Raw genomic sequence first — 26790 nt, 5'->3', positions numbered from 1 at the left:
CCCGGGGTACCGGGAACAGACCCGGGGTACCGGGAACCGACCCGGGAACCGACCCGGGGTACCGGGAACAGACCCGGGAACCGACCCGGGGTACCGGGAACCGACTCGGGGTACCGGGAACCGACCCGGGAACCGACCCGGGGTACCGGGAACAGACCCGGGAAACCGCCCCGGGGTACCGGGAACAGACCCGGGGTACCGGGAACCGACCCGGGAACCGACCCGGGGTACCGGGAACCGACCCGGGGTACCGGGAACAGACCCGGGGTACCGGGAACCGACCCGGGGTACCGGGAACCGACCCGGGAACCGACCCGGGGTACCGGGAACCGACCCGGGATAGCGGGAACCGACCCGGGATAGCGGGAACCGACCCGGGATAGCGGGAACTGACCTGGAACCCCCACACCGGGAATGGACCCAAGACCCTCAAAGCAGGAACTGACCCTGAATCCCCAAACTGGGACCCCCCCCCCCCCCCCTCCCCCCCACACCCCGAGACACCTGGAACTCACCTGGGAACCCCAAACTGTGAACCCCGAACCCGGAACAGACCCGGGACCCTCAGTGCACCAAACCGGGACCCCCCAAACCCAAAACTGGACATTTGGGGTCACCCCAGGGTCCCGGGGGGGGTCTCTGGACATTTGGGGTCACCCCAGGACCCCCCTGACCCAAACAAACCCCCGTGAATTTTGGGGTCACTCCACAACCCCCCCAAATATCCCCACGTGACCTCATCCCCCCCCCCCTTTAACCCCTTCCTCCCCGCAGGACGAGGAATTCTACCTGGTGAAATGGCGCGGTTACCCCTCCTCCGCCAACACCTGGGAACCTCGCCGCAACCTCCGCTGCCGCGGCCTCCTCCAGCAGCTCCACTCCGACCTGGCCAAAGCACCCGGCGGCCCCGTCCGGCCCGGCCCCCGCGGCTTACCTGCGCGAGCCGTGTCCTACCTGGCTCAGAAAGCCGAACAGCGCCGAGCTTTACGGCGCTGGGAACGTCACCTGAACCTCACCCGCAGCCACCTCGGCCGAATCTCCGTGGAGAACGAGGTGGACCTGCACGGGCCTCCCCGCGACTTCGTCTACGTCAACGAGTACAAGGTGGGCGCGGGCGTGGCGCTGACCCCCGTGGCGGCCGGCTGCGAGTGCCGCGATTGCCTGGCCGAAGCCACGCTGGCCGGGGGGTGCTGCCCGGGAGCGTCCCGCAACAGGTTCGCCTACAACGAGGCCGGCCAGGTGAGGATCAGGGCGGGGTTACCGATCTACGAGTGCAACTCGCGGTGCCGCTGCGGCGCCGAGTGCCCGAACCGCGTGGTGCAGCGCGGCATCCGCTACGACCTGTGCATCTTCCGCACCGGCGACGGGCGCGGCTGGGGAGTGCGCACGCTGCAGCGCATCCGCAAGAACTCCTTCGTCATGGAGTACGTGGGAGAGGTGAGTGCAGGTGTGTGGGACAGGTGTGACACAGTACAGGTGTGTGTGTGACACAGTACAGGTGTGTGTGACACAGTACAGGTGTGTGACAGGGCTGGGGAGTGCGCACGCTGCAGCGCATCCGCAAGAACTCCTTCGTCATGGAGTACGTGGGAGAGGTGAGTGCAGGTGTGTGGGACAGGTGTGACACAGTACAGGTGTGTGTGTGACACAGTACAGGTGTGTGTGTGACACAGTACAGGTGTGTGTGACACAGTACAGGTGTGTGTGTGTGACACAGTACAGGTGTGTGTGACACAGTACAGGTGTGTGTGTGACAGGGCTGGGGAGTGCGCACGCTGCAGCGCATCCGCAAGAACTCCTTCGTCATGGAGTACGTGGGAGAGGTGAGTGCAGGTGTGTGGGACAGGTGTGACACAGGTGTGTGTGTGTGACACAGTACAGGTGTGTGTGACACAGTACAGGTGTGTGTGTGACACAGTACAGGTGTGTATGACACAGGACAGGTGTGTGTGATACAGGTGCGATACAGTACAGGTGTGTGTGTTACAGTACAGGTGTGACACAGGTGTGTGTGACACAGTACAGGTGTGTGTGTGACACAGTACAGGTGTGTATGACACAGGACAGGTGTGTGTGATACAGGTGCGATACAGTACAGGTGTGTGTGTTACAGTACAGGTGTGACACAGGTGTGTGTGACACAGTATAGGTGTGTGACAGGTGTGTGTGATACAGGTGCGATAGAGTACAGGTGTGTGCGATACAATACAGGTGTGATACAGCTGTGTGGGGTAGTTCATCTGTGCCCCAGGTGTGACATGGTGAAGCGGTGAGTGGTACAGGTGTGACACAGGTGTGCCCCAGGTGTGTGGGGTGGGTTCAGGTGTGACACAGGTGTGTCCCTGCCCCAGATCATCACCTCGGAGGAGGCGGAGCGCCGGGGACAGGTGTACGACCGCCAGGGCGCCACGTACCTGTTCGACCTGGACTACGTGGAGGACGTTTACACCGTGGACGCCGCCCACTACGGCAACATCTCGCACTTCGTCAACCACAGCGTGAGTGTGGCTTACCTGGCCTCAGGTGTGGGCTTACCTGGCCTCAGGTGTGGGCTTACCCGCCTTGTGGGCGGAGCTTCCAGCACCTCTTCCCCCAGCTGTGGGTGTGGCTCACCTGTTGGGGCAGGGCTCACCTGCCAGGTGTGTCTCACCTGTTGGGGTGGGTCAGGTGCTGTGGGTGTGTCTCACCTGCCAGGCGTGTCTGACCTGCCGGGGGGGGCAGTGTGACCCCAACCTGCAGGTGTACAACGTGTTCATCGAGAACCTGGACCAGCGGCTGCCCCGCATCGCCCTGTTCGCAACGAGACCCATCCGGGCTGGGGAGGAGCTCACCTTCGACTACAACATGCACGGTACCTGGGGCACACCTGTGCTTACCTGGGACACACCTGTCCCTGTATCACACACCTGTCCTTACCTGGGACACGCCTGGGACACACCTGTCCCTGTATCACACACCTGTCCTTACCTGGGACATGCCTGGGACACACCTGTCCCTGTATCACACACCTGTCCATACCTGAGACATGCCTGGGACACACCTGTCCCTGTATCACACACCTGTCCTTACCTGGGACACGCCTGGGACACACCTGTCCCTGTATCACACACCTGTCCCTGCATCACACACATGTCCCTATCACACACCTGTCCCTGTATCACACACCTGTCCCTATCACACACCTGTCCCTGTATCACACACCTGTCCCTGCATCACACACATGTCCCTATCACACACCTGTCCCTATCACACACCTGTCCCTATCACACACCTGTCCCTGTATCACACACCTGTCCCTGTCACACCTGTCCCTATCACACACCTGTCCCTGTATCACACACCTGTCCCTATCACACACCTGTCCCTATCACACACCTGTCCCTGTATCACACACCTGTCCCTATCACACACCTGTCCCTGTATCACACACCTGTCCCTATCACACACCTGTCCCTATCACACACCTCCCTCCCCTCAGCCCACCCTGCACTGTGGGGTCTGGGCAGGGGTCAGTGCCACACCTGGGAGGGTCCTGGACACACCTGGGGGTATCAGTGTCACACCCGGGGGTGTCAGTGCCACACCTGGGGTCTCATTTCCACACCTGGGGGTGTCAGTGCCACACCTGGGGGTATCAGTGTCACACCTGGGAGTGTCAGTGCCACACCTGGGGGTATCAGTGCCACACCTGGGAGTGTCAGTGCCACACCTGGGGGTATCAGTGCCACACCTGGGAGTGTCAGTGCCACACCTGGGAGTGTCAGTGCCACAGCTGGGGGTATCAGTGTCACACCTGGGGGTATCAGTGTCACACCTGGGGGTATCAGTGCCACACCTGGGAGTGTCAGTGCCACACCTGGGGGTATCAGTGCCACACCTGGGAGTGTCAGTGCCACACCTGGGGGTATCAGTGCCACACCTGGGAGTGTCAGTGCCACACCTGGGAGTGTCAGTGCCACAGCTGGGGGTATCAGTGTCACACCTGGGGGTATCAGTGTCACACCTGGGGGTATCAGTGCCACACCTGGGAGTGTCAGTGCCACACCTGGCGTTCTCATTTCCACACCTGGGGTTATCAATACCACACCTGGCGTTCTCATTTCCACACCTGGGGGCTCTCACGTGTTGGGGGGGGGGGGAGGTGTGCGGGTGTCTCATTTCCACACCTGTGCCGCGCCCCGCCCCCTGACCCCGCCCTGTACCTGCAGTGGACCCGGTGGACGCCGAGAGCACCCGCATGGACTCCAACTTCGGCCTGGTGGGGGGGTCCCTGGGGGGCTCCCCCCGCGCCCGCGGCCGCATCGAGTGCAAGTGCGGGGCGGCCTCGTGCCGCAAGTTCCTCTTCTGAAACACCTGGGCCGCACCTGGACCACGCCTCCGCTCTTCTGAAACACCTGGGCCACGCCCACTGCACACCTGGGCTGAGTCTCCACTGTCCTGAAACACCTGGGCCACGCCCACTGCACACCTGGGCTGAGTCTCCACTGTCCTGAAACACCTGGGCCACGCCCACTGCACACCTGGGCTGAGTCTCCACTGTCCTGAAACACCTGGGCCGCACCCACCTCACACCTGGGCCATGCCCGGGCTGTGTCGCCACTGTTCTGAAACACCTGGGCCACAGCACCGCAAGGGTGGTTGGGAGGGTTTGGGGGGTTCAGGTGAGATTTGGGGGGGCCAGGTGGGGGTTGGAGGGAGCCGGGTGAGGTTTGGGGGAGGTCCAGGTGAGGTTTGGGGGGCTCAGGTGATGTTTGGGGGTCCAGGTGGGGTTTGGGGGAGGTACAGGTGAGGTTTGGGGGGATCCAGGTGAGGTTTGGTGGGTTCCAGGTGAGGTTTGGGGGGATCCAGGTGAGGTTTAGGAGGATCCAGGTGAGGTTTGGGGGGATCCAGGTGAGGTTTGGGGGGTTCAGGTGAGGTTTGGGGGGATCCAGGTGAGGTTTGGGGGGGATCCAGGTGAGGTTTGGGGGGGCTCCAGGTGAGGTTTAGGAGGATCCAGGTGAGGTTTGGGGGGATCCAGGTGAGGTTTGCGGGTCCAGGTGAGGTTTGGGGGGATCCAGGTGAGGTTTGGGGGGTTCCAGGTGAGGTTTGTGGGGGTTCCAGGTGAGGTTTGGGGGGGTTCCAGGTGAGGTTTGGGGGGTTCCAGGTGAGGTTTAGGAGGATCCAGGTGAGGTTTGGGGGGATCCAGGTGAGGTTTGGGGGGTTCCAGGTGGGTTTTTGGACTTTTGAGCTGCCCAGGGAAGATTTTGGGGAGAATCTGGAGAATTTTGGGATCACATTTTAAGAACCAGGCCGGGAAAATTTCGGGAAACTTTTGGGGAGAATTTCGGGAATTTTGGTGTCACACAAAATCCACCAAACTCGCTGCACTCAAAAAGTCACACCTGGGGAATTTTGGGGTGGTTTTGGGATTTTGGGGTTTTTTTGGGGGGGGGAAGAAATTGGGACATTCCAGGGTTGGTTTTTTGGGAAGAATTTGGGACATTTTTGGTACCGCACAAATTCCTGCGAAATCTTCAACGCTCCGAACCCGCGGCGACGAAAATTCGGGGGGGATTTTGGGGTTTTTTTGGGTAGGGGGTTTTAATTCCAGGGGGGGATTTTGGGGTTTTTTTTTTTTTTGTTTTTCTTCCTGCGAGGATTTTGGGATTTTTTTTAGGATTTCTTGGGATTTTTTCAGGGTTATTCCCACTCAAGATTTTGGTGTTTTTTCCTCCGGCGATTTTGGGATTTTTTTGGGATTTTTTTGGGATTTTTTTGGGGTCATTCCCAGCGGATTTGGGGTTTTGTTCCCGGGGATTTTTGGGGTCATTCCCAGCCGGATCTTGGGGGATTTTTTTGCGGTGATCCCGCGGATTTGGGGTTTTGTTCCCGGGGATTTTTGGGGTCATTCCCAGCCGGATCTTGGGGGATTTTTTTGGGGTGATCCCCGCAGATTTGGGGTTTTGTTCCCGGGGATTTTTGGGGTCATTCCCAGCCGGATTTGGGTTTTGTTCCCGGGGATTTTTTTGGGGTGATCCCCGCGGATTTGGGGTTTTGTTCCCGGGGATTTTTTTGGGGTGATCCCCGCAGATTTGGGGTTTTGTTCCCGGGGATTTTTGGGGTCATTCCCAGCCGGATCTTGGGGGATTTTTTTGGGGTGATCCCGCGGATTTGGGGTTTTGTTCCCGGGGATTTTTTTGCGGTGATCCCGCAGATTTGGGGTTTTGTTCCCGGGGATTTTTGGGGTCATTCCCAGCCGGATCTTGGGGGATTTTTTTGGGGTGATCCCCGCAGATTTGGGGTTTTGTTCCCGGGGATTTTTGGGGTCATTCCCAGCCGGATCTTGGGGGATTTTTTTGGGGTGATCCCGCGGATTTGGGGTTTTGTTCCCGGGGATTTTTTTGCGGTGATCCCGCAGATTTGGGGTTTTGTTCCCGGGGATTTTTGGGGTCATTCCCAGCCGGATCTTGGGGGATTTTTTTGGGGTGATCCCCGCAGATTTGGGGTTTTGTTCCCGGGGATTTTTGGGGTCATTCCCAGCCGGATCTTGGGGGATTTTTTTGGGGTGATCCCCGCGGATTTGGGGTTTTGTTCCCGGGGATTTTTTTGGGGTGATCCCGCGGATTTGGGGTTTTGTTCCCGGGGATTTTTGGGGTCATTCCCAGCCGGATCTTGGGTGATTTTTTTGGGGTGATCCCCGCGGATTTGGGGTTTTGTTCCCGGGGATTTTTTTGGGGTGATCCCCGCAGATTTGGGGTTTTGTTCCCGGGGATTTTTTTGGGGTGATCCCGCGGATTTGGGGTTTTGTTCCCGGGGATTTCAGGCGTGCTGGCGGCGCCAGACGATGACGGTGCCGGCGGCGTCGCCCGAGGCCAGCAGGGACTCGTCGCAGTTGAAGGCCACGGCCAGAACGGGGGCCCCGTGGCCCTGCAGGGTGTTCACGGTGGCCCGGGCGGCTCGGCCCACGTCGAAAAAATGAACGGAGGCGTCTTCGCTGCCCGTCACTGTTGGGGAAACTGGGGATACTGGGGGGATACTGGGGATACTGGGAATGGGATCTCACTGAGCCCCTCACTGCCTGTCACTGTTGGGGAAACTGGGGATACTGGGGGGATACTGGGGGGATACTGGGAATGGGATCTCACTGCCCTCCTCGCTGCCCGTCACTGCTGGGGATACTGGGGATACTGGGGGGATACTGGGGATACTGGGAATGGGATCTCACCGAGCCCCTCGCTGCCCGTCACTGTTGGGGATACTGGGGATACTGGGGATACTGGGGGGATACTGGGGATACTGGGAATGGGATCTCACCGAGCCCCTCGCTGCCTGTCACTGTTGGGGATACTGGGGATACTGGGGATACTGGGGGGATACTGGGGATACTGGGAATGGGATCTCACCGAGCCCCTCGCTGCCTGTCACTGTTGGGGATACTGGGGATACTGGGGATACTGGGGGGATACTGGGGATACTGGGAATGGGATCTCACCGAGCCCCTCGCTGCCCGTCACTGTTGGGGACATTGGGGACAGGGACTGTCCCTCTACTCCATCCCAGTCCCTCCCAGTGCCCCTCCACTCCATCCCAGTCCATCCCAGTCCCTCCCAGTGCCCCTCCACTCCATCCCAGTCCATCCCAGTCCCTCCCAGTGCCCCTCCACTCCATCCCAGTTCATCCCAGTCCCTCCCAGTGCCCCTGCACTCCCTCCCAGTCCCTCCCAGTCCTCACCCACGCAGGCTCCCTGCCGGAAGGACATCAGGGGACAGAAGCAGCTCCTCAGGGGCTGCTCCCGGTGCCGAGTGGGGAAACTGCGCCGGAGCCGCAGCCCCGGGGCCCCCGAGCCCCCCTCGTCCTCCACCACCCTGGCAGGGGGGAAAAGGGTCAGAAACACCCAAAACCCACCCCGAAATCCCCTGAATTCACCCCAAAATCCACCCCAAAACCCACCCCGAAATCCCCTGAATTCACCCCAAAAACCCCCGAGCCCCCCTCATCCTCCACACCCCCGAGTCCCCAGAGCCCCTGAAGGACCCCAGATGACCCCAGATGACCCCAGGGTGTCCCCAGATGACCCCAGATGACCCCAGGGTGTCCCCAGATGACCCCAGGGTGACCCCCCGGGTGTCCCCAGATGACCCCAGATGACCCCAGGGTGTCCCCAGATGACCCCAGGGTGTCCCCAGATGACCCCAGATGACCCCAGGGTGTCCCCAGATGACCCCAGGGTGTCCCCAGATGACCCCAGGGTGACCCCCCGGGTGTCCCAGATGACCCCAGATGACCCCAGGGTGTCCCCAGGGTGTCCCCAGATGACCCCAGGGTGTCCCCAGATGACCCCAGGGTGACCCCCCGGGTGTCCCAGATGACCCCAGGGTGTCCCCAGATGACCCCAGTGTGACCCCAGATGACCCCAGGGTGACCCCCCGGTGACCCCAGATGACCCCAGGGTGACCCCCCGGTGACCCCAGATGACCCCAGGGTGACCCCAGATGACCCCAGATGACCCCAGGGTGACCCCAGATGACCTCAGATGACCCCAGGGTGACCCCAGATGACCCCAGGGTGACCCCCCGGTGACCCCAGATGACCCCAGGGTGACCCCAGATGACCTCAGATGACCCCCCGGTGACCCCAGATGACCCCAGGGTGACCCCCCGTACCGGAAGAGCAGCAGGCGGTCGGGGCAGGCGTTCACCAGCAGGGAGGGGTCCGGGGCCTCCCGGCTGGCCCAGGCCCGCGCCGAGAGCGAGGTGATGGCACCACCGGCCTGCACCAGCAGCCGGGAGGCCTTGGTGAGGCGGCCTGGGGGAGGGGAGGGGAGGGGAGGGGTCACACAGATCCCTCCCAGTACAGACCAGTATAGACCAGATCCCTCCAGTACAGACGGTAGACCAGATCCTCGTACAGACCAGTATAGACCAGATCCCTCCCAGTACAGACCAGTATAGACCAGATCCCTCCCAGTACAGACCGACCGGTATAGACCAGATCCCTCCCAGTACAGACCAGTATAGACCAGATCCCTCCCAGTACAGACCAGTATAAACCGCCTCCCTCCCAGTACAGACCAGTATAGACCAGATCCCTTCCAGTACGGCCCAGTATAAACCGGCTCCCTCCAGCCTACCGCTCCATACGGCCCAGTATAAACCGGCTCCCTCCCAGTACAGACCAGTGCTCCCCTAGACCAGAACCTGGGAGGTTTTGGTCAGCTGGGCTGGGGCAGGGGAGGGAGTGAGACAAGTTCCCAGTGCCTCCCAGTATGGCCCAGTGCCCGCCCAGTCCCTCCCAGTGTCCCCAAATCCTCTCCCAGTCCCTCCAAATCCCCTCCCAGTCCCTCCCAGTGCCCCCCAATCCCCTCCCAGTGCCCCCAATCCCCTCCCAGTCCCTCCCAGTGCCCCCATTCCCCTCCCAGTCCCTCCCAGTGCCCCCCAATCCCCTCCCAGTCCCTCCCAGTGCCCCCCATTCCCCTCCCAGTCCCTCCCAGTGTCCCCCAATCCCCTCCCAGTCCCTCCCAGTGCCCCCCAATCCCTCCCAGTGCCCCCCATTCCCCTCCCAGTCCCTCCCAGTGCCCCCCAATCCCCTCCCAGTCCCTCCCAGTGCCCCCCATTCCCCTCCCAGTCCCTCCCAGTGCCCCCCAATCCCCTCCCAGTCCCTCCTACCAGTGCCGGGGTCGCACAGGAACGAGGACACCGAGCCCCGATCGTCCCCAGCCCACAGAACTCGCCCGGGGGCATCGAAGCAAAGGGCGAGGACTCGGCCCGGGAGGCGCCCGGTGCCGCCCCGAGCCGCCTTCCCCGTGGAGATGTTCAGCACCCGAACCATGTGCCTGGCACTGCCCACCTGCGAGGGGCCCAGAGGGGCTGGAGACCCCCCAAAAAACCACCCGGAGATCCCCAAAAAAATCCGCTCCCAAAAAATCCACCCCCAAAAAATCCGCCCCCAAAAAAATCCCCCCAAAAAATCCGCCCCCAAAAAATCCGCCCCCAAAAAATCCGCCCCAAAAAATCACCCCTGACACCCCAAAAACCACCCGGAGATCCCCAAAAATCCGCTCCCAAAAAATCCACCCCCAAAAATCCGCCCCCAAAAAATCCGCCCAAAAAAATCCGCCCCCAAAACCCCAAAATCCACCCCCAAAAAAATCCCCCCAAAAAATCCGACCCCAAAACCCCAAAATCCACCCGGAGATCCCCAAAAAAAATCCGCCCCCCAAAAAAATCCCCCCAAAAAATCCTCCCCCAAAAAAATCCCCCCAAAAAATCCGCCCCCAAAAAATCCGCCCCAAAAAATCACCCCTGACACCCCAAAAAACCACCCGGAGATCCCCAAAAATCCGCCCCCAAAAAACCCGCCCAAAAAATCCGCCCCCAAAACCCCAAAATCCACCCCCAAAAAAATCCCCCCAAAAAATCCGACCCCAAAACCCCAAAATCCACCCGGAGATCCCCAAAAATGCACCCCCAAAAAATCCGCCCCCAAAAAATCCGCCCCCAAAAAATCCGCCCCCAAATCCCCAAAATCCACCCGGAGATCCCCCAAAAAATCCACCCCAAAAAATCCGCCCCAAAAAATCCGCCCAAAAAATCTGCCCCCAAATCCCCAAAACCACCTGGAGACCCCCAAAAATCCGCCCCAAAAAATCACCCCTGACACCCCCAAAACCACCCGGAGATCCCCAAAAATCCGCTCCCAAAAAATCCACCCCCAAAAATCCGCCCCCAAAAAATCCGCCAAAAAAATCCGACCCCAAATCCCCAAAAAACCACCCGGAGATCCCCAAAAATCCGCCCCAAAAATTCCACCCCCAAAAATCCACCCCAAAAAATCCCCCCCCAAACCCCCAAAATCCACCCGGAGACCCCCAAAAAATCCACCCCCAAAAAAATCCCCCCAAAAAATCCACCCCCAAAAAATCCCCCCAAAAAATCCGCCCCCAAATCCCCAAAATCCACCCAGAGACCCTCAAAAATCCGCCCCAAAAAATCCGCCCCAAAAAATCCACCCCAAAAAATCCCCCCCCCAAACCCCCAAAAATCCACCCGGAGATCCCCAAAAATCCACCCCAAAAAAATCCAGCCCAGATCTTGCCAAAATCTCCCCAAAATCTTCCCAAAATCCCCCTCCCCAAATCCACCTCGAGACCCCCAAAACCACCCGGAGACCTCCCAAAAAATCCACCCCAAAAATCCCCCAAAAAATCCCCCCCAAAATCCATCCCCGAGACCCCAAAATCCTCCCCAAATTCCCCCGAGCGCAGCCCCTTTGGGGTCAGGTTTGGGGGGATTTTTTTGGGGGCATTTTGGGGGGTCCCAGGGGGGTTTCTCAGTGCTGGGAAATTTTGGGAAGTTTTGGGTTGGTTTTTGGGGCTATTTTAGGATGGTTTTGGGGTATTTTGGGTTGGTTTTGGGGTATTTTGGGTTGGTGTTTGGGGTATTTTGGGTTTGGTTTTTGGGGCTATTTTAGGATGGTTTTGAGGTATTTTAAGTTGGTTTTTGGGGCTATTTTGGGTTGGTTTGGGGCTATTTTAGGATGGTTTTGGGGCTATTTTAGGATGGTTTTGGGGCTATTTTAAGTTGGTTTTTGGGGCTATTCTGGGTTGGTTTTTGGGGCTATTCTGGGTTGGTTTTTGGGGCTGTTTCGGGCCGGTTTTTGGGGCTATTTTAGGATAGTTCTGGGTTATTTTGGATTGTTTTTTTGGGGCTATTCTGGGTTGGTTTTTGGGGCTATTCTGGGTTGGTTTTTGGGGCTATTTTGGGTTGGTTTTTGGGGCTGTTTCGGGCCGGTTTTTGGGGCTATTTTAGGATAGTTCTGGGTTATTTTGGATTGTTTTTTTGGGGCTATTCTGGGTTGGTTTTTGGGGCTATTTTGGGTTGGTTTGGGGCTATTTTAGGATGGTTTTGGGGCTATTTTAGGATGTTTTTGGGGTATTTTGTGTTGGTTTTGGGCTATTTTGGGTTGGTTTTTGGGGCTGTTTCGGGCCGGTTTTTGGGGCTATTTTAGGATAGTTCTGGGTTATTCTAGGTTGTTTTTTTTGGTTTTTTTTAGGGTTATTTTAAGACACTTTCGGGATACTTCGCGATTCTCTCTCACCACTGTCAGGTTGTTATTGAGAGGTTGAAAAGCGCAACACAAGAGCTCGGCCCCGTCGGGATCCGAGACTCGACGGATGCATCTCCCCTCACATGGATCCCAAATCCTCAGGGTCCCGTCCAGCGAGGCCGACACCAGCACATCATTGGACAAGGACCAGGCAAAATCCGAAATTCCGGCTCCGTGACCCCGCAGGGTCCTGAGCACGGCCGGAGGTCCCGGGGCCAAGGTGCACACGGAGATCGTCCCGTCCAAGGAGCAGCAGGCCAAGAGGTGCCGCTCGTCGTGGGCAAACTGCACCTTCCTCACTGGGCAGGGGGATATTTGGGATGGGTGAGACCCCTCCCCGAAATCGGAGATGCGGGGGAGGTAGCTAAAGGTGAGGGACACGCCCCAGAAAAATAAATTAATTTGTTGTCAGGTAATGCAGCAGGTGTTTGTAACGGGGGGAATGCAGGTTTGGGGTTGGGGTATTTGGGGTATTTGGGATGGGTGAGACCCCTCCTCAAAATTAGAGATGCGGGGGAGGCACCTAAAGGTGAGGGAGAACTCCCCCCCAAAAATTAAATAAATAAATTTGTTCCCAGGTAAAGCAGCAGGTGTTTGTAACGGGGGAATGCAGGTTTGGGGTTGGGGTATTTGGGGTATTTGGGATGGGTGAGACCCCTCCCCGAAATTGGAGATGCGGGGGAGGCACCTAAAGGTGAGAAACACCCGCCCCCAAAAAATTAAATAAATGAATTTGTTGTCAGGTAAAGCAGCAGGTGTTTGTAACGGGGGGATGCAGGTCTGGGGTTGGGGTATTTGGGGTATTTGGGATGGGTGAGACCCCTCCTCAAAATCAGAGATGCGGGGGAGGCACCTAAAGGTGAGGGAGAACTCCCCCCCAAAAAAATTAAATAAATAAATTTGTTCTCAGGTAAAGCAGCAGGTGTTTGTAATGGGGAATGCAGGTTTGGGGTTGGGGTATTTGGGATGGGTGAGACCCCTCCCCGAAATCAAAGATGCGGGGGAGGCACCTAAAGGTGAGGGAGACCCCCCCCCCCCCAAAACCAGCGATTGCTCATGGAGCAGGTGTTTGTCATGGGGGACCTGCAGGTGCTGTACTGGGAAAGGTGAGACCCCTCCCCAAAATTCCACACAGATGGGAGAGCCCCTCCCTCCCCCCAGACTCATTCAGCCCACCTGGCTGAGACCCCTCCCCACCCCCAGGACCATCCCCCTGGTTCAGGGAACCCCCCCCAGGTGAGACCCCAGACCCCTCCCAGTGGGATCCCCCCTCCCCCCCAGACCTTGGGAACCCCTAAACCCCCACAGGTGAGACCCCCAGACCCCTCCCCACCTTTTCAGGACCCTCCCCATGGAGCCCCTGAGACTCCCCCCCCACCCCCCCTAGACCCCCACGGGGACTCCCCCCCCCCCCCCCTCCCCAAGACCCCTCCCCCCACACCTGCGCTGTCCAGGTGTTGGTCGAAGACGTGGAACACCCCCGCGAAGGCGTAGTTCTCACTCAGGGAGGTGTCCCCGGCCATGGCCCTGCTGGCCTCGGCCAGGGGGGTGGGGACAACCCCGGGGGGGCTGCGGGGACAGGGGGGGACAGCGTCAGAACCCCCCCGGGATGGAATGGAACAGTCCGAGTAAAACCCGGCACCCCCCGGGATGGAATGGAACAGTCCGAGTAAAACCCGGCACCCCCCGGGATGGAATGGAACAGTCCGAGTAAAACCCGGCACCCCCCGGGATGGAATGGAACAGTCCGAGTAAAACCCGGCACCCCCCGGGATGGAATGGAACAGTCCGAGTAAAACCCGGCACCCCCCGGGATGGAATGGAACAGTCCGAGTAAAACCCGGCACCCCCCGGGATGGAATGGAACAGTCCAAAACTCCCCCAGTTCCTCCCAGTATCCCCCAGGACCCCCCCAATCCCCGCCCAATTCCCCTCTGAGACCCCCCCCCAGTCCCTCCCAGTTCCCCTCCCAGTCCCTCCCAGTTCCCCTCCCAGTCCCTCCCAGTTCCCCTCCCAGTCCCCCCCAGTTCCCCCCTCAGTCCCCCCCAGTTCCCCTCCCAGTCCCCCCCAGTCCCCCCCCCAGTTCCCCTCCCAGTTCCCCCCAGTTCCCCTCCCAGTCCCTCCCAGTCCCCCCCAGTTCCCCTCCCAGTCCCCCCCAGTCCCCCTCCCAGTCCCCCCCAGTTCCCCTCCCAATTTCCCTCCCAGTTCCCCCCAGTTCCCCCCAGTTCCCCTCCCAGTTCCCCCCAGTCCCTCCCAGTCCCTCCCAGTCCCTCCCAGTCCCCCCCAGTTCCCCTCCCAGTCCCCCCAGTCCCCCCCGGGGGTCTCACCGTTCCTCAGGACCCCCCCTCAGCCCCCCCGGGCCGGAGCTGCGGCTCAGGGAGCGCCGGTGGCCCCGGGACCCCCGCGGGTCCTCCTCGAAATCCTGGGGGGAGACCCCCGAAATTGGGGGGGGGTCCTCTCAAATCCTCCCAAAATGGCTCCAAGGCCGCCCCGCCCCCCTCCCCCATAAAAACAGTTTTGGGGTCGTCCAGGTGTGTCCTGACACCCCCCTCCACCCCCAGGTGTGTTCTCAGCCCTGTGTACCTGCCCCAGGTGTGTTCCAAAGCCCCTCAGGTGTAACCCAGGTGTATCCAGCTGTATCCCAGGTATATCCCAGCTCTACCCGACTGATCTCGGCTGTATCCAGGTGCGCCCCAGATGTATCCCAGGTATCCCCAGGTGTACACAAGTGATCCCAAGTGTGCCCAGGTATTCCCAGCTGTCCCCAGGTGTATCCCAGATGTGTTCCAAAGCCCCCCAGGTGTACCCAGGTGTGCCCCAGCTGCATCCAGGTGCACGCCAGGTATCTCCAGGTATACCCAAGTGATCCCAGATGTATCCCAGCTGTACCCTAGGTGTCCCCAGCTCTCCCCAGGTGTCTCCCAGGTGTCCCCCAGCTCTCCCCAGGTGGTCCCAGGTGTCCCCCAACTCTCCCCAGGTGTCCCCAGCTCTCCCCAGGTGTCCTCAGCTCTCCCCAGGTGTCCCCCAGGTGTCCTCAGGTGTACTCCAGGTGTTCCCAGGTATACTCCAGGTGTTCCCAACTCTCCCCAGGTGTCCCCCAACTCTCCCCAGCTCTCCCCAGGTGTTCCCAGCTCTCCCCAGGTGTCCCCAGGTGTCCCCCAGCTCTCCCCAGGTGTCCCACAGGTGTCCCCCAGCTCTCCCCAGGTGTTCCCAGCCCTCCCCAGGTGTCCCCCAGGTGTCCCCAGGTGTCCCCCAACTCTCCCCAGGTGTTCCCAGGTGTCCCCCAACACTCCCCAGCTCTCCCCAGGTGTACTCCAGCTCTCCCCAGGTGTTCCCAGCTCTCCCCAACTCTCCCCAGCTCTCCCCAGGTGTTCCCAGCTCTCCCCAGGTGTTCCCAGCTCTCCCCAACTCTCCCCAGCTCTCCCCAGGTGTCCCCAGGTCTCCCCAGGTGTTCCCAGCTCTCCCCAGGTGTCCCCCAGGTGTCCCCAGGTGTTCCCAGCTCTCCCCAGGTGTCCCCCAGGTGTCCCCAGGCGTCCCCCAGGTGTCCCCAGGTGTACTCCAGGTGTTCCCAGCTCTCCCCAGGTGTCCCCCAGGTGTCCCCAGGTGTACTCCAGGTGTTCCCAGCTCTCCCCAGGTGTCCCCCAGGTGTCCCCAGGTGTACTCCAGGTGTTCCCAGCTCTCCCCAGGTGTCCCCCAGGTGTCCCCAGGTACCTCCATGCGGTCCAGCGTGGTCCTGCTGGCCCTCAGGGCGCTGCGGCAGCTGCCGGGCTCCGACAGGGCCCCGTAGCGCTGGGCCAGGAGCCGCGCCCGCAGCCGCAGGTACCAGCGGCGGGCATCACCTGCCAGGTGCCCGCCCTGCGCCCGCTCCCGCAGCAGCTGGGAGCGCCGCCGCACGTACTGAGTGCGGAACTGCGGCAGCTGAGGGGTGCGGTACGCTGCGTACCTGCGCAGGTGACACAGGTGAGGGACAGGTGAGGGAGGGACAGGTCACACAGAGATGAGGGAAGAGAGAGACAGGTGAGAGAAGTGAGGGACACGGGAGATAGAGGAGAGGAACAGGTGAGATAGAGAGCAGGGACAGGTGAGATAGAGGAGAGGAACAGGTGAGATAGAGAGCAGGGACAGGTGAGATAGAGGAGAGGAACAGGTGAGATAGAGAGCAGGGACAGGTGAGATAGAGGAGAGGAACAGGTGAGATAGAGAGCAGGGACAGGTGAGATAGAGGAGAGGAACAGGTGAGATAGAGAGCAGGGACAGGTGAGATAGAGGAGAGGAACAGGTGAGATAGAGAGCAGGGACAGGTGAGATAGAGGAGAGGAACAGGTGAGATAGAGAGCAGGGACAGGTGAGATAGAGGAGAGGAACAGGTGAGATAGAGAGCAGGGACAGGTGAGATAGAGGAGAGGAACAGGTGAGATAGAGGGCAGGGACAGGTGAGACATGTGAGAAACAGGTAACACAGAAGTAAAAGATATGAGGAACAGGTAACATAGAGGTAAGAGACAGGAGGAACAGGTGAGATAAAGGAGAGGAACAGGTGAGATAGAGGACAAGAACAGGTAAGACATGAGAAACAGGTAACATAGAAATGAAAGATATGAGGAACAGGTAACATAGAGGTAAGAGACAGGAGGAACAGGTGAGATAAAGGAAAGGAACAGGTGAGATACAGGTGAGATAGAGAACAAGGACAGGTGAGACATAAGAAAAACATGCAACACAGAAGTGAGAAAAGTGAGGAACAGGTAACACAGAGGTAAGACAGGTGAGGGGCAGGTGTGAGAGAAGGGAGAGATAAGAGAAGTGAAAGAGAGGTGAGACAGGTGAGAGGTAACACAGAGGTGAGACAAGCGATAGGTAACAGAAATGAGACAGGTGAGGAACAGGTGAGAGAGAGGTGACAGGCAGGTGAGATAGAAGCAAAAGGTGAGACAGGTGAGAGATAGCTAACATAGAGGTGAGAGAGATGAGACAGGTAAGAAACAGCAGAGAAGTGAGGGACAGGTAACACAGAGGTGAGACAGGTGAGGGACAGGTGAGAGAGGTGAGACAGGTGAGAGGGGAGGGTAGGGGAGACACAGGTGAGGGATACATGAGACACAGGGGAAAGACAGGTGAGATACAGACAAAATATAGGTGAGAAACAACGAGCAGGTGAGGGATTGATGAGACAGGTAAGACAGAGATAAGAGAGATGAGACAGGTGAGGGACAGGTGAGATACAGGTGAGGGACAGGTGAGATACAGGTGACACAGGTGAGATACAGGTGAGAGACAAGTGAGAGATGGGGAGGGACAAGTGAGATAGAAGTGAGAGAGGTGAGGCAGGTGACACAGAGGTAAAAGACAGGTGAGGGACAGGTGAGACAGGTGAGATACAGGTGAAGGACACACGTGAGAAATGGGGCTCATTCTACCCAAACCCAGAAAATTTCTACTAAAAGATGAGACAAATCCACCAAAAACCCCAGAGATGCAGAACTGGGTGGGACAGGTGAGGTACAGGTGAGGGACAGGTGAGAAATGGGGTTTATTCCGTCCGAAACAACAACAAAAAAAAATTCCTCCTAAAATCCAACCAATCCCACTCCAAAATGGGAAAAAAAATTCCACCCAAAACCACACCCAGGTACGAGAATCACACCGAAAAATAAACCCAGGTGTCACAATTCCACTCAAAACCTGCTCCAGGTGTTACAAAACTCACCCAAGGTGTGACAAATCCACCCCAAATAAACGCCGCGAGTACCCAAATCCTCCAAAAATACAGCCCCAGCAATAAACACCCACTCCTCAAAATCACCAGGTGTCAAACCCCACGCAAAATAACCCAGGTAAGAACATCCCCCCCCACACACACACACACACCTCAACAAAAAAAAAACCCTCCAGGTATCCAAAATCCCCTCAAAAAATTATTTTAAACCCCGAGCTCACCGAGCGTCCACGGCGAGCACCTGCTGCCACACGGCGGCCATGGCGGCCGCGGCCGCCGCGGGGGGACCCTGCCGGGGAAACAGCGGCGTGAATTGAGGGGGGGGAAAAAAAAATATAGGGGGGAAAAAAAAAAAAAACCTCACCGGGAGAGGGTGGGGAGGCTTTACCTGCGCGTCCCGCTCCACCTCCGCCTCAGGTGCTCCGCGGGGCCGGGGTTGGGCCGGGGAAAGGCCGGGCTTGGGCCGGGGGAGCTGGGTTAGGCCTGACCGGAAGTGGCGGTGACACCGCCTCACGACCAAATGGCGGCGCGCGTCTCCCTAGCGACGAGGGGGGTGGTGTGGGAGGGCGTGGTCGTTGATGTGATTGGTTGGTTTTGGGGGAAGGGGAGTGACTTCTCGACGTTACTATAATATCCGCCTTCCAGGAGCTGGCGCTGATTGGCTGATCGCCAAAAAAGGGGGCGGGGCGGAGGCGTTTCTTTATGGTCACGTTGTTCCCAGAGCGCCCCCTACAGGGATTGGCCGCTCCGCCCGGTGCCTCTCGTCTGCTCGGGGTCCTCCCGCCCGCTGAATTTGCGACAGCGCAGCGGAGCAAGCGGCGCGCTTTACGACAGCGGGTCGTGGAGGTATCCCGAGGGAATTTTGGGGAGATCCCGGGTGGGTTTCGGAGGCTCCGAGGCGTTTCCGTGAGCACCGAATCCCCCTCCCCACCACGTCGTTACTCTGAGAACGCTTCGCTTGACTGCGTCTCGCACGACAACCTCCGGCGGCGCGCTTTACGGCAGCGCGCTTTACGGCAGCGCGGCGGACGGTGCGGCCGAGGGAGAGGAAGGGGAACGACATTTTTTTTTTTTTTTTGAGGAGGGGGATTTTTTTTTTTTTTTTTTGGGGGGGGGGAGAGGCTCTTCTCCCCCCCCCCCCCCCCCCCACCCTCCCCACCACCCCACAACTTCCCCGGAGGATGCCGCTGACCGTGCAGTGGCCGTTCCCAGCGGAGCCATCGAAGCGCTGGGCCCTGGCGAGCCGCTTGGTCACGGGCCTGGTGGGCACCTACAGCTGCGTGTGGACCCGTGAGTGACGACCCCGACCCCAAAAAAGAAAAAAAAAAATTAAAAAAATTAAAAAAAATAAATTTCACCTGGATCCCCCTCCCCTCCGTCACCCCCAGACCCTCCCTCATAGAGCACCGGGGTTTCATTGAAGGGGAGGGGGTCGCGTTCTTTTATTTTTGGAGGTTTTTTTTTTGTTAGTTTTTTTTTTTTTTTTGGGAACATTTTGGGTATTTCTCCCCACCCCCTCCACCCCCAAAATTCTTCAGAATCCTTCAAGACACCCAAAATTCTTTCCCCAAACCCTTGAGGATCCCCCCAAGACCCCTCAAAACTTTTCAGAGCCCCCCCCCCCCCCAGGACCCCCTAAATTTCCTCTCCAACCTCTTTAGGACCTCCTGAGGATCCCCAAAAAACCACCCAGGACCCCCCAAATTTCCCTCTTTAACCCCTTAGGGATCCCCCAGCCCCTTGAGGACCCCCAAAAAACCACACAGGACCCCCCAAATTTCCCTCTTTAACCCCTTAGGGATCCCCCAGCCCCTTGAGGACCCCCAAAAAAACCACCCAGGACCCCCCAAATTTCTCTCTTTAACCCCTTAGGGATCCCCCAGCCCCTTGAGGACCCCCAAAAAACCACCCAGGACCCCCCAAATTTCCCTCTTTAACCCCTTAGGGATCCCCCAGCCCCTTGAGGACCCCCAAAAAAACCACCCAGGACCCCCCAAATTTCTCTCTTTAACCCCTTAGGGATCCCCCAGCCCCTTGAGGACCCCCAAAAAACCACCCAGGACCCCCCAAATTTCCCTCTTTAACCCCTTAGGGATCCCCCAGCCCCTTGAGGACCCCCAAAAAAACCACCCAGGACCCCCCAAATTTCTCTCTTTAACCCCTTAGGGATCCCCCAGCCCCTTGAGGACCCCCAAAAAACCACCCAGGACTCCCCCACAGGACCCCCAAATTTCCTCTTCAACCACTTTAGCACCTCCTGAGAACCCTCCTAACCTCCCCCAGCCCCTTTTTAAGACCCCCCCCCCCAAAAAAAAGCCTTTCAGACCCCTCTAAAAACCTCTCAAACCACCTCAAGACCCCTCAAATCCCTTTGAGGACACTCCCCCGCCCCCCCAAATTGCCCCCCAAATTTCTCCCCCAAGGTTACCTGAACCGGCTGCGGGTTCACAACGCCGAGGTTCTGCACGAGCTGGTGGAGAGGAGGGGTCCCGAGACCCCCCTGCTGACCCTGTCCAACCACGCCTCCTGCATGGACGACCCCCACCTTTGGGGTATGGGGTGGGGGGTCCTGGAGGGGCTGGGGGGAGGGGGGGGGTTTAGGAGGGGTGGGTGAGGGGTAGAGGGTGATAAAGGGGTTGGGGGAGGAAATTGAGGGGTCCTGGGGGGGTTTTGGGGATCCCAGGGGGTCTTAAAGGGGTTGGGGGAGGGTCCTGGGGGGGTTCTGAAGGGGTTTGGGGAGGAATTTGGGGGGTCCTGGGGGGGTTTTCGGGGGTCTTGAAGGGATTTGGGGGGTCCTGGGGGGGTTTTGGGGGGTCTTGAAGGGGTTTGGGGAGGAATTTGGGGGTCCTGGGGGGGTTTTGGGGATCCCAGGGGGTCTTAAAGGGGTTGGGGGAGGGTCCTGGGGGGGTTCTGAAGGGGTTTGGGGAGGAATTTGGGGGGTCCTGGGGGGGTTTTGGGGGGTCTTGAAGGGGTTTGGGGAGGAATTTGGGGGTCCTGGGGGGGGGGTTTTTGGGGGGGTCTTGAAGGGGTTTGGGGAGGAATTTGGGGGGTCCTGGGGGGGTTTTGGGGGGGTCTTGAAGGTTGTTTTGGGGGGACAGAGGGTCCTGAGGGATCCTAAAGGGGTTGGGTTTTGGAGAGGAGTTTTTTTTTTTGGGGGGGGGGGGGGGTCCCAGGTGGTCCTAAAGAGTTTGGGGGGAGGAATTTGGGGGTTCTGGGGGGGTCTGGAGGAGTTTGGTTTTTTTTTTTTTTTTTTTTTTTTGGGGGGGGGGAGGGGGAGGTCCTTAAAGATCTGGAGAGGTTTGGGGGGGGGGGGTTCCTAAAAAAAACCTGGAGAAAATTTGGGGGATCCTGGTGGGGGGGAGGGGAGGATGCTTGAAAAGTTTAGGGGGGTCCTAAAGAGGTTTGGGGGGGGTCCCAGGAGTGCTGGGTTTTATTTGGGGGGGGGTCTTTGGGGGTCCCCGTGACCCCTGTGACCCCCCCCCAGGGTCCCTGAAGCTGCGCCACGTCTGGAACCTGCACAGGATGCGCTGGTCAGGGGGGTCTGGGGGGTCCTGGGGGGATTTGGGGGGGTCCTGGGGGGGGTCTGGGGGGTCCTGGGGGGATTTGGGGGGGTCCTGGGGGGGGTCTGGGGGGTCCTGGGGGGATTTGGGGGGTCCTGGGGGGGGTCTGGGGGGTCCTGGGGGGGGTCTGGGGGGTCCTGGGGGGATTTGGGGGGGTCCTGGGGGGGGTCTGGGGGGTCCTGGGGGGATTTGGGGGGGTCCTGGGGGGGGTCTGGGGGGTCCTGGGGGGATTTGGGGGGTCCTGGGGGGGGTCTGGGGGGTCCTGGGGGGATTTGGGGGGGTCCTGGGGGGGGTCTGGGGGGTCCTGGGGGGATTTGGGGGGGTCCTGGGGGGGGTCTGGGGGGTCCTGGGGGGATTTGGGGGGTCCTGGGGGGGGTCTGGGGGGTCCTGGGGGGATTTGGGGGGTCCTGGGTGGATTTTGGGGGGGTCCTGGGTGGATTTTGGGGGGTCCTGGGGGGATTTTGGGGGGGCGGTCTCAGAAATGTCTGGGGGTGTCCCAGAGGATTTTGGGGCAGTTTTTGGGGGTCCTGGGGTTGTTTTTGAGCATCCCGGGTCAATTTTGGGGGTTCCCACATCAGTTTTTGGGGGTCCCGGGTTATTTTTGGGGGTCCCGGGTCAGTTTTTGGGGGTCCCGGGTTATTTTTGGGGGTCCCGGGTCAGTTTTTGGGGGTCCCGGGTCAGTTTTTGGGGGTCCCGGGTTATTTTTGGGGGTCCCGGGTCAGTTTTTGGGGGTCCCGGGTTATTTTTGGGGGTCCCGGGTCAGTTTTTGGGGGTCCCGGGTTATTTTTGGGGGGTCCCGGGTCAGTTTTTGGGGGTCTCTCCCCCCTTTCCCCTCCCCCAGGACCCCCACGGCCGCTGACATTTGCTTCACTCGGGAGCTGCACTCGCTCTTCTTCAGCCTGGGCCGCTGTGTGCCCGTGTGCCGCGGTACTGGGAGCACTGGGAGGGACTGGGAGGGACTGGGATGGGACTGGGATGGACTGGGATGGACTGGGATGGGACTGGGAGGGACTGGGATGGGACTGGGAGGGACTGGGAGGGACTGGGAGGGACTGGGAGGGACTGGGATGGGACTGGGAGGGACTGGGATGGACTGGGAGGGACTGGGAGGGACTGGGATGGGACTGGGAGGGACTGGGATGGGACTGGGGCCGCTGTGTGCCCATGTGCCGCGGTACTGGGAGCACTGGGATGGACTGGGAGGGACTGGGATGGGACTGGGAGGGACTGGGATGGGACTGGGAGGGACTGGGATGGACTGGGAGGGACTGGGATGGACTGGGAGGGACTGGGAGGGACTGGGATGGGACTGGGAGGGACTGGGATGGGACTGGGGCCGCTGTGTGCCCGTGTGCCGCGGTACTGGGAGCACTGGGAGGGACTGGGATGGGACTGGGAGACACTGAGTCACTCCCAGCCCATACTGGGAGGGCTGTGGATGCCCTGGGCTGTTCCCAGTCCATACTGGGAAAGTCCCAGTACCAAACTGGTGCCGCAGGGGACGGCGTTTACCAGCGGGGGATGGATTTTATACTGGAAAAACTCAACCAGGGAGACTGGGTGCACGTGTTCCCTGAGGGTACTGGGAGCACTGGGAGGGGACTGGGGGGAACTGGGAGGGACTGGGAGCACTGGGAGAGGACTGGGAAGGTACTGGGAGAAACTGAGAGGGACCGGGAAGGAACTGGAAACAGTGGGAAGGGACTGGGAAAGTTATTGGGAACACTGGGAGGAACTGGGAAGGCAATGGGGAGACACTGGGATGGACTGGGAGGAGACTGGGGAGGACTGGGATGGACTGGGAGGGAACTGGGAGAGGGATTGGGATGGACTGGGAAGGACTGGGAAGGGACTGGGATGGACAGGAATGGACTGGGATGGACTGGGGGGGACTGGGATGGACTGGGGGGGACTGGGATGGACTGGGAAGGGACTGAGAGGGGACTGGGATGGACTGGAATGGACTGGGGGGGACTGGGAGGGAACTGGGAGAGGGATTGGGATGGACTGGGAAGGACTGGGTAGGGACTGGGATGGACTGGGAAGGGACTGGGGAGGACTGGGAGGGGACTGGGATGGACTGGGATGGACTGGGAAGGGTTTTGGGGGTCCTGAGCCCCCAGCCCCATTTCCCCCCTCAGGTAAAGTGAACCTGGGCCAGGAGGTCGCTCGCTTCAAGTGGGGTGAGACCCCCCAAAAAAACCCCAAAATCCCCCCCAAAACCCCCCCAAAAAAAACCCCAAAATCCCCCCAAAAATTCCCCCTAAACCCCCCCAAAAATCCCCCCAAAATTCCCCCCCAAAACCCCCCAAAAATCCCCAAAATTCCCCCTAAAATCCCCCCCCAGGATCCCCCCAAAAATTCCCCAAAATCCTCTCGGGATTACCCCAAAAATTCCCCCGAAAATCCCCTTAAAATTCACCCCAAAAATTCCCCCAGGACCCCCCGAAATTTCCCCTCAGGGTTACAGAGCCACCCAAAAATTCCCCCTAAACGCTCCCAAAATCTCCCAGGACCCCCCAAAATCCTCTCTTGGACCCCCCCCAAAATTCTCCTAGATTCCCCAAAATCTCCCTTGACCCCCCCAAAATCCTCCTGGAACCCCCCCAAATTCTGGAACCCCCAAATCCCCTCTTGGACCCCCCCCAAAATTCTCATGGACCCCCCAAAATCCCCTCCTGAACCCCCCGAAATCCTCCTGGAACCCCCAAAATCTCCCAGGACCCCCCAAATTCTGGACCCCCAAAATCCTCTCTTGAACCCCCCCAAAATCCTCCTGGAACCCCCCCAAATTCTGGACCCCCAAAATCCCCTCCTGGACCCCCCCAAATTCTTCTGGACCCCCAAAATCCCTTCCTGAACCCCCCCAAATCCTCCTGGAACCCCCAAAATCTTCCAGGATTCCCCAAATTCTTCTGGACCGCCCCAAAATTTCCCCTCAAGGTTACAGAGCCCCCCCCCCCCCGAAAATCTCCCCCTAATCCCACCCAAACTCACCCAGGACCCCCCAAAATCCCCCCAGATCCCTCCGGGGGTTTCCTGGACCCCCTCCCCAAATTCTTTTGGGAATTTCCTCGCCCCCCCCACACCCCAAAATTTCCCTCCCCAGGTATCGGGCGGCTCCTGGCCGAGTGTCACCGGGACCCCGTGATCCTCCCGCTGTGGCACGGGGGTGAGGGGGATTTGGGGGGTCCTGGGGGGGATTTGGGGGGATTTGGGGGGGATTTGGGGGGTCCTGGGGGGGATTTGGGGGGGATTTGGGGGGATTTGGGGGGATTTGGGGGGTCCTGGGGGGGATTTGGGGGGATTTGGGGGGTCCTGGGGGGGATTTGGGGGGATTTGGGGGGATTTGGGGGGATTTGGGAGGTCCTGGGGGGGATTTGGGAGGTCCTGGGGGGGATTTGGGGGGGATTTGGGGGGTCCTGGGGGGGATTTGGGGGGGATTTTGGGGGGATTTGGGGGGTCCTGGGGGGGATTTGGGAGGTCCTGGGGGGGATTTGGGGGAGATTTGGGGGGTCCTGGGGGGGATTTGGGGGGATTTGGGGGGTCCTGGGGGGGATTTGGGAGGTCCTGGGGAAGATTTGGGGGGGATTTGGGGGGGGGATTTGGGGGGGATTTGGGGGGATTTGGGGTCCTGGGGGGGATTTGGGGGGAGATTTTAGGGGGTTCCAGGAGGGGAATTTGGGATCCCATGAGGATTTTGGGGGGTCCCAGGAGAATTTGGGGGGGTCCCAGGAGGATTTTGGGGGGATCTGGGGGAGATTTCAGGGTCCCAAAAGGATTTTTGGGGAGTCCTGGGTGACTTTGGGACGGTTTTGGGGGGGGGAGGGGATTTTTGGGTTTCCAGGGGGATTTGGGGGGGGTCTCACCCCCCAAAATTTTGTGTCCCCCCCTCCCCTCCCCCAGGGATGAGCGACGTCCTCCCCAACTGCCGACCCTACGTGCCCCGTGTGGGGCAGGTGAGGGGGGCTGGGGGGATTTGGGGGTCTCTGGGGGCATTTTTGGGGTCTCTGGGATTTTTTTGGGTTTTTTTTTGGGGTGGGGGGGGGGGGGGTCTTTGGGGGATTTTTGAGGTGTTTTGGGGGTTTTTGGGAGGGTCTGGGGGAGGGGGGGGGTTTGGGGTGTCTGAGAGGGTCCCTGGGTGGCTTTGAGGGGTCTTTTGGGGAATTTTTTGGGGTCTCTGGGTGGTTTTTGGGGTCTTGGGGGGATTTTTGGGGTCTCTGGGTTTTTTTGGGGGGGTGTTTGGTGGATTTTGGGGGTCTATGGGGGGGTTTTGGGGTCTTTGGGGAATTTTTGGGGTCTCTGGGTGGTTTTTGGGGGGATTTTTGGGGTCTCTGGGCTTTTTTGGGGGGGGTCTTTGGTGGATTTTTGGGGTCTCTGGGGGGGTTTTGGGGTCTTTGGGGAATTTTTTGGGGGTCTCTGGGTGGTTTTTGGGGCCTTGGGGAGATTTTTTGGGGTCTATGGGGGAGATTTTGGGGGGATTTTTGGGGTCTCTGGGTTTTTTTGGGGGGGGTCTTGGGTGGATTTTTGGGGTCTCTGGGGGGGTTTTGGGGTCTTTGGGGAATTTTTTGGGGGTCTCTGGGTGGTTTTTGGGGTCTTTGGGGGATTTTTGGGGTCTCTGGGGAAGATTTTGGGGTGTCTGAGAGGGTCCCTGGGTGGCTTTTGGGGGTCTTTATGATTTTTTTTTGGGATCTCTGTGATATTTTTGGGGTCTCTGATATTTTTTGGGGTCTCTGTGATATTTTTGGGGTCTCTGGGTATTTTTTTGGGGTCTCTGTGATATTTTTGGGGTCTCTCTGATATTTTTGGGGTCTCTGGGTATTTTTTGGGGTCTCTCTGATATTTTTGGGGTCTCTGTGATATTTTTGGGGTCTCTCTGATATTTTTGGGGTCTCTGTGATATTTTTGGGGTCTCTGGGTATTTTTGGGGTCTCTCTGATATTTTTGGGGTCTCTGTGATATTTTTGGGGTCTCTGGGTATTTTTGGGGTCTCTCTGATATTTTTGGGGTCTCTGGGTATTTTTTGGGGTCTCTGTGATATTTTTGGGGTCTCTGGGTATTTTTTGGGGTCTCTGGGTATTTTTTTGGGGTCTCTGGGTATTTTTTGGGGTCTCTGTGATATTTTTGGGGTCTCTCTGATATTTTTGGGGTCTCTGGGTATTTTTTGGGGTCTCTGTGATATTTTTGGGGTCTCTGGGTATTTTTTGGGGTCTCTGTGATATTTTTGGGGTCTCTGCTCCCCCGTTTCCCCCCAGCACATCACGGTGGTCGTGGGGCGCCCGTTCAGCGTCCGGCCCCTCCTGGAGCGGCTGCGCAGCGAGGGGACCCCCACGGTGGGTCTGGGGTCTGGGGGGGCCGGGACCCCCACATTTGGGGGGCCTGACCCATAGATCTGGGGGGTTCTGACCCATAGATCTGGGGGGTTCTGAC

General features: G+C 59.1%; 4 protein-coding genes across 4 annotated transcripts in view; 2 read left to right on the top strand and 2 right to left on the bottom strand.

Moving 5' to 3' along the window:
• GRIPAP1 (GRIP1 associated protein 1) overlaps positions 1 to 607 on the bottom strand; it is a 12323-nt gene extending 11716 nt beyond the window's left edge. Inside the window, exons 1-2 of the mRNA XM_062512036.1 lie at positions 516 to 607; positions 31 to 394 (exon numbers count right to left, since the gene is read on the bottom strand). Coding sequence (XP_062368020.1) covers positions 31 to 394; positions 516 to 607 — 456 coding nt within the window. The remainder of the gene's footprint in view (positions 1 to 30; positions 395 to 515) is intronic.
• A 155-nt stretch (positions 608 to 762) lies between these two features.
• On the top strand, positions 763 to 4592 carry SUV39H1 (SUV39H1 histone lysine methyltransferase; the record flags this gene model as incomplete). The annotated part of the gene is made up of 4 exons (XM_062512035.1): positions 763 to 1437; positions 2352 to 2498; positions 2722 to 2851; positions 4209 to 4592. Coding segments are annotated over 4 exons (1092 nt in total), but the record flags the coding sequence as incomplete, so codon positions are not given.
• Positions 4593 to 5445: 853 nt separating this feature from the next.
• On the bottom strand, positions 5446 to 18878 carry WDR13 (WD repeat domain 13). The gene is made up of 10 exons (XM_062512114.1): positions 18189 to 18878; positions 18022 to 18089; positions 15796 to 16027; positions 14412 to 14506; positions 13526 to 13653; positions 12076 to 12383; positions 9645 to 9825; positions 8643 to 8784; positions 7711 to 7844; positions 5446 to 6983 (listed from the first exon to the last, which is right to left on the bottom strand). The coding sequence occupies exons 2-10, from the start codon at positions 18060 to 18062 to the stop codon at positions 6799 to 6801; spliced, it is 1446 nt and encodes a 481-aa protein (XP_062368098.1). The 5' UTR covers positions 18063 to 18089; positions 18189 to 18878; the 3' UTR covers positions 5446 to 6798.
• An 86-nt stretch (positions 18879 to 18964) lies between these two features.
• On the top strand, positions 18965 to 26775 carry TAFAZZIN (tafazzin, phospholipid-lysophospholipid transacylase). The gene is made up of 9 exons (XM_062512074.1): positions 18965 to 19090; positions 20224 to 20352; positions 21285 to 21330; positions 22202 to 22287; positions 22859 to 22939; positions 23502 to 23543; positions 24470 to 24532; positions 25267 to 25319; positions 26616 to 26775. The coding sequence occupies exons 1-9, from the start codon at positions 18982 to 18984 to the stop codon at positions 26748 to 26750; spliced, it is 744 nt and encodes a 247-aa protein (XP_062368058.1). The 5' UTR covers positions 18965 to 18981; the 3' UTR covers positions 26751 to 26775.
• The last annotated feature ends 15 nt before the right edge of the window (positions 26776 to 26790 follow it).

Source organism: Cinclus cinclus, chromosome 33, assembly GCF_963662255.1.
Source record: "Cinclus cinclus chromosome 33, bCinCin1.1, whole genome shotgun sequence".
NCBI lineage: Eukaryota > Metazoa > Chordata > Aves > Passeriformes > Cinclidae > Cinclus > Cinclus cinclus.
This window is presented reverse-complemented; position numbering and strand designations above follow the sequence as displayed.

Excerpts from the sequence above, each read along its gene's own strand:
- WDR13 (XM_062512114.1), bottom strand. The coding sequence starts at position 18,062 with ATGGCCGCCGTGTGGCAGCAGGTGCTCGCCGTGGACGCTCG. Across the intron at positions 14,507-15,795 it reads CCACGCTGGACCGCATGGAG|GATTTCGAGGAGGACCCGCG; the intron begins GTACCTGGGGAC and ends GTCTCCCCCCAG. Across the intron at positions 12,384-13,525 it reads CCAACACCTGGACAGCGCAG|TGAGGAAGGTGCAGTTTGCC; the intron begins GTGTGGGGGGAG and ends CCCCCTGCCCAG.
- TAFAZZIN (XM_062512074.1), top strand. The coding sequence starts at position 18,982 with ATGCCGCTGACCGTGCAGTGGCCGTTCCCAGCGGAGCCATCGAAGCGC. Across the intron at positions 21,331-22,201 it reads AACCTGCACAGGATGCGCTG|GACCCCCACGGCCGCTGACA; the intron begins GTCAGGGGGGTC and ends CCCCTCCCCCAG. Across the intron at positions 25,320-26,615 it reads ACGTGCCCCGTGTGGGGCAG|CACATCACGGTGGTCGTGGG; the intron begins GTGAGGGGGGCT and ends GTTTCCCCCCAG.